The 3,305-nt window shown below is 48.0% G+C and overlaps 1 protein-coding gene across 1 annotated transcript in view; it reads left to right on the forward strand.

Annotated features, from left to right (window-relative positions):
* The first annotated feature begins 2,328 nt into the window (after positions 1 to 2,328).
* Positions 2,329 to 3,305, forward strand: part of IFT43 (intraflagellar transport 43) — a 90,254-nt gene continuing 89,277 nt past the window's right edge. The window contains exon 1 of the mRNA XM_007459757.1: positions 2,329 to 2,385. Coding sequence (XP_007459819.1) covers positions 2,332 to 2,385 — 54 coding nt within the window. The 5' untranslated portion in view covers positions 2,329 to 2,331. The remainder of the gene's footprint in view (positions 2,386 to 3,305) is intronic.

Below are 3,305 nucleotides of genomic sequence, written 5' to 3' on the forward strand. Positions count from 1 at the left end.
GGGAAAGAGGAGACAGAGTGCCTAGTCTGGGGGGGTCGTTGCAATTTAAAATCAGAGAAGGCCCTACTGAGACCTTTAAGTAAATACCTGTAAAATGGGAGGGAAAATTATTAAAGTGTTGTCCTTCTGGACCCCACCTGTACCAAATCAGAGTCTACAGGGACGGGGCACTGACACATGTATTTTGAACAAACTTCATGTTACTGGGTGCCAGTAACATACACCAGAGAAAAATACTTCAGTAAGATCTGGCAATTCAGGTGCCCAGCAAGGTTTGGAAAGCCCTACTCCAGGGCTTCTTTCTGCCCAGAATGTGCACCCTTTGCTTTCAGGAATTTGGAGAAGAAGTGGGAGTGGAGGCTTGGAAATTAGCTCTAAAGTGGTGGTGGTGTGGCTATGAGCAGTGGAAAGAAAATAGAAATCGAGTCGGTATTGCTAAGAGCTCTCTAAAATGGAACCAGAGGCCTTTGAGGAAGTGTGAATTATGTGAGTCTCAGCCTGGATAAAATCTGATCTTTTGACCACTTATTGTCCTAATGAAGGCATTCAGAAGATCTGCCAGAAACTCAAGATACTTATCAGACCCCTACCTTATAATAACTCGTGACAGCCTATCTACTGGTCAGACCCTTACTCTAAAATAACTCATGATTCCTTAATGACAAATATTTCCTTTCTCGTGTCAGAGTACAGCCTTGTGGCTTTTGCCTTTGTAAGCCCCTGACCCTTTCTCTTCCCTGGAACACTCTTTTGACTTTACCAGAATCTGTGTCTCCTGAATTGCAATTCTTAAGACACCCCCCCCCCAATAAAGCTCTTTATTCTTTGCAGCCTCGATATTGATTATTGTTCAACAGAGATCACAAGAAATGGAATAATCCAAAGATTAATCCCTTCTTCCTCATCTGGTGCCAAGGAAGAAGGGAACAAGGGCTTCACTGGAGCCTATATTTCATCCATCTTGGGTTTTTGACAGTGAATGTTTCTTCAGGTTAAAATCTAACAGGGTATTTTTCTCACTGAGAATCAGAGTTCATGAGTGAAAGATTTTAGGGGTAATCTCTAAGAGCCACTACAAGGGAGGAAGCTGAGGTCCAGAGAGGGCTCTGCCTGGCTACACAGGTAGTTAGCAGCAGAGCTAGGATGAGGCTTCAACTCTTCTGACATCCAGACAGTACTGTTGTTGTCACAGGCATGCTAACGCATAGCCCTACCCAGTAAACATGTATGGTTAAATGGTTGAACTGAATAATTTACTAGGCATTTAAGAAGTCCTGCATTCCTGTTTTAGAGTCATTAATCCCACTTCCAAGTCCTCACTTTTAAGAGGTAGCCATCTAAGCCTTACCCCAGGCATGGTGTTGGGAACCTTGTTCACTTTCAGGGACATGACCCCATCTTCTGGTGTCCCGGCTGGGGGTCCTCAGTACTAGGGACTGGTCAGTGGCATTGACGTGGGGATCTTACATGGAGAGTCAATGAAGACTCAACTCGCTTGTTGCATTAGACTGAGAATTTGGGGGCCGTCTTCCTCTGCTGGCCCAGGAGACTGGCTGGCACCCAGTAACATGCGCCAGAGAAAAATTCTTCAGTAAGATCTGGTGTTAGAAAGCACCTGGCTCTGCTGCTCAACACTCAGGTGATTTTCCTCAAGGCATTGCTCTGCACCTGAGTGTCTTCAGTTGTTGAATAGAGATACTGCTCCTGCTCACTTCATGGGGTCTTGGAGGGATTATTTGTACTTTTGAAAGTTATTAATACACAGGTTTTTGATGTGTTGCTTCAGCGGCTTTGTGTTCTTGAAGGCAGAGATTATGTATATTGCACTTTTCATTATAAACCATTTATTGGCACCTGACCCCCTCTGTGCCTGTTTTTTCATCTGTCCACTGGAGACAATACAACTTATCTTGCTTCCCACACAAGGTTGTTATGCCCTTCCCATGAGCTAGTAACTGTGAAGGTCCTCTGTACATTGCAAAGAGCTTTACAAATGGAAGGCACCAGAAAAATTACTACTATTACTAGCAGTGCTTTGCACTTGACAACTTATGTATTTGAACAGAGCTACAGATGTAGGCAGTTTCTAAAGACTAAAATTGTTCACTGTCCCACAGGAGCACCCTTATCAGGATTTAACATCTGGAGATTTTTTCCAGATGTCAAAAAAGGCAGGTTTAGGATAGGTTTGGTTTAAATTGGAGGTTGGCACATAGACTCCAGGAACGATGCGGCGGACCCTTTAAGTATTGGGGTGGAAGGGCGGAGCCGTCGTCAGGGACGCGACTGGGCCGCTGGGTTTCCAGGAAGTGACGTCAGGCGGCCGCGGAGATGGAGGACGTGCTGGATCTAGGCGAGGAGCGGCGTCGCGGCTCGGCCACCTCCGTGAGGACCGACTCGGGGGGCTTGGGGCCAGGAATTAGCGGGTGGGGAGGAGCGACCCCGCCGGCCCCGGCTTCCCTGAGCCCCCTCGGCCCGGCCTGTCCCTGGCGGCCTGAGCGGGCCGGCTCTGAGCCTTGCGGGGGTGAGGCCGGGGAGGAGGCGGCCTCCCTCGCCCCGCCCCTGAGGCAGCGGTGAGCTCCTCAGCTGCTGGCCTAGGGTTTGCTTTCTTTAAAATCCTCAAAGAGTGGAAAACAGATCCTGCCCCCGCCGGCCTCTGGGACCGGTGGGAAATTTCCCAGCTTCTCTCCGCTTTCTCGAGCTCCAAGTGCCAACTCCTCTAGAATGGACAGATCTGAGGGTGACAGGAGGGGCCCTGGCCAGAGTCACGCTTGCACTCATCCTAGTGCTTTTCCCTTGGGACATCTCATGGCAGAAGTTGATGTAAAAACCGTACTGTTTTATGCATGGAAGGAAGGAAGGCGTTAGACAGGGAGGTCCTTTCTTGCCACTAATCCCCATGGGGAGGTGGGCGTTACCTCAGTTTTATAGTTAAGGAAATAAAGATTTATAACGCAGGGGAGTGGCTAGGTGCTCGGGGGACCCAGAGGTCAGAGGGCGTGTAAAGCTGTTGCATGGGTTAAAAAATGTCAACCTCCAGGAACCTCGATTTCCTTATGTCTAGAATGGAGATGTTAATGTCTACTTCAAGGAGTTGCAGTGAAGATGAAATGAGGCGTGCGTGGAGAGCATTTAACACAGTGGCTGGCATGTGCTAAGTTATTAGAAGAGGTTAGCGACTGTTGCTTCTGAGACTGTGATTTACCCAAGCTTATATATAAATAAGCTGAGCTAGATTCAAGACCCAAGATCAGTGTGTGTGTGTGTGTGTGTGTGTGTGTGTGTGTGTGTGTGTGTGTGTGTGT

The sequence above is a fragment of the Lipotes vexillifer genome, unplaced genomic scaffold (genome assembly GCF_000442215.2).
Source record: "Lipotes vexillifer unplaced genomic scaffold, Lipotes_vexillifer_v1.1 scaffold39, whole genome shotgun sequence".
Taxonomy (NCBI): Eukaryota; Metazoa; Chordata; class Mammalia; order Artiodactyla; family Lipotidae; genus Lipotes; species Lipotes vexillifer.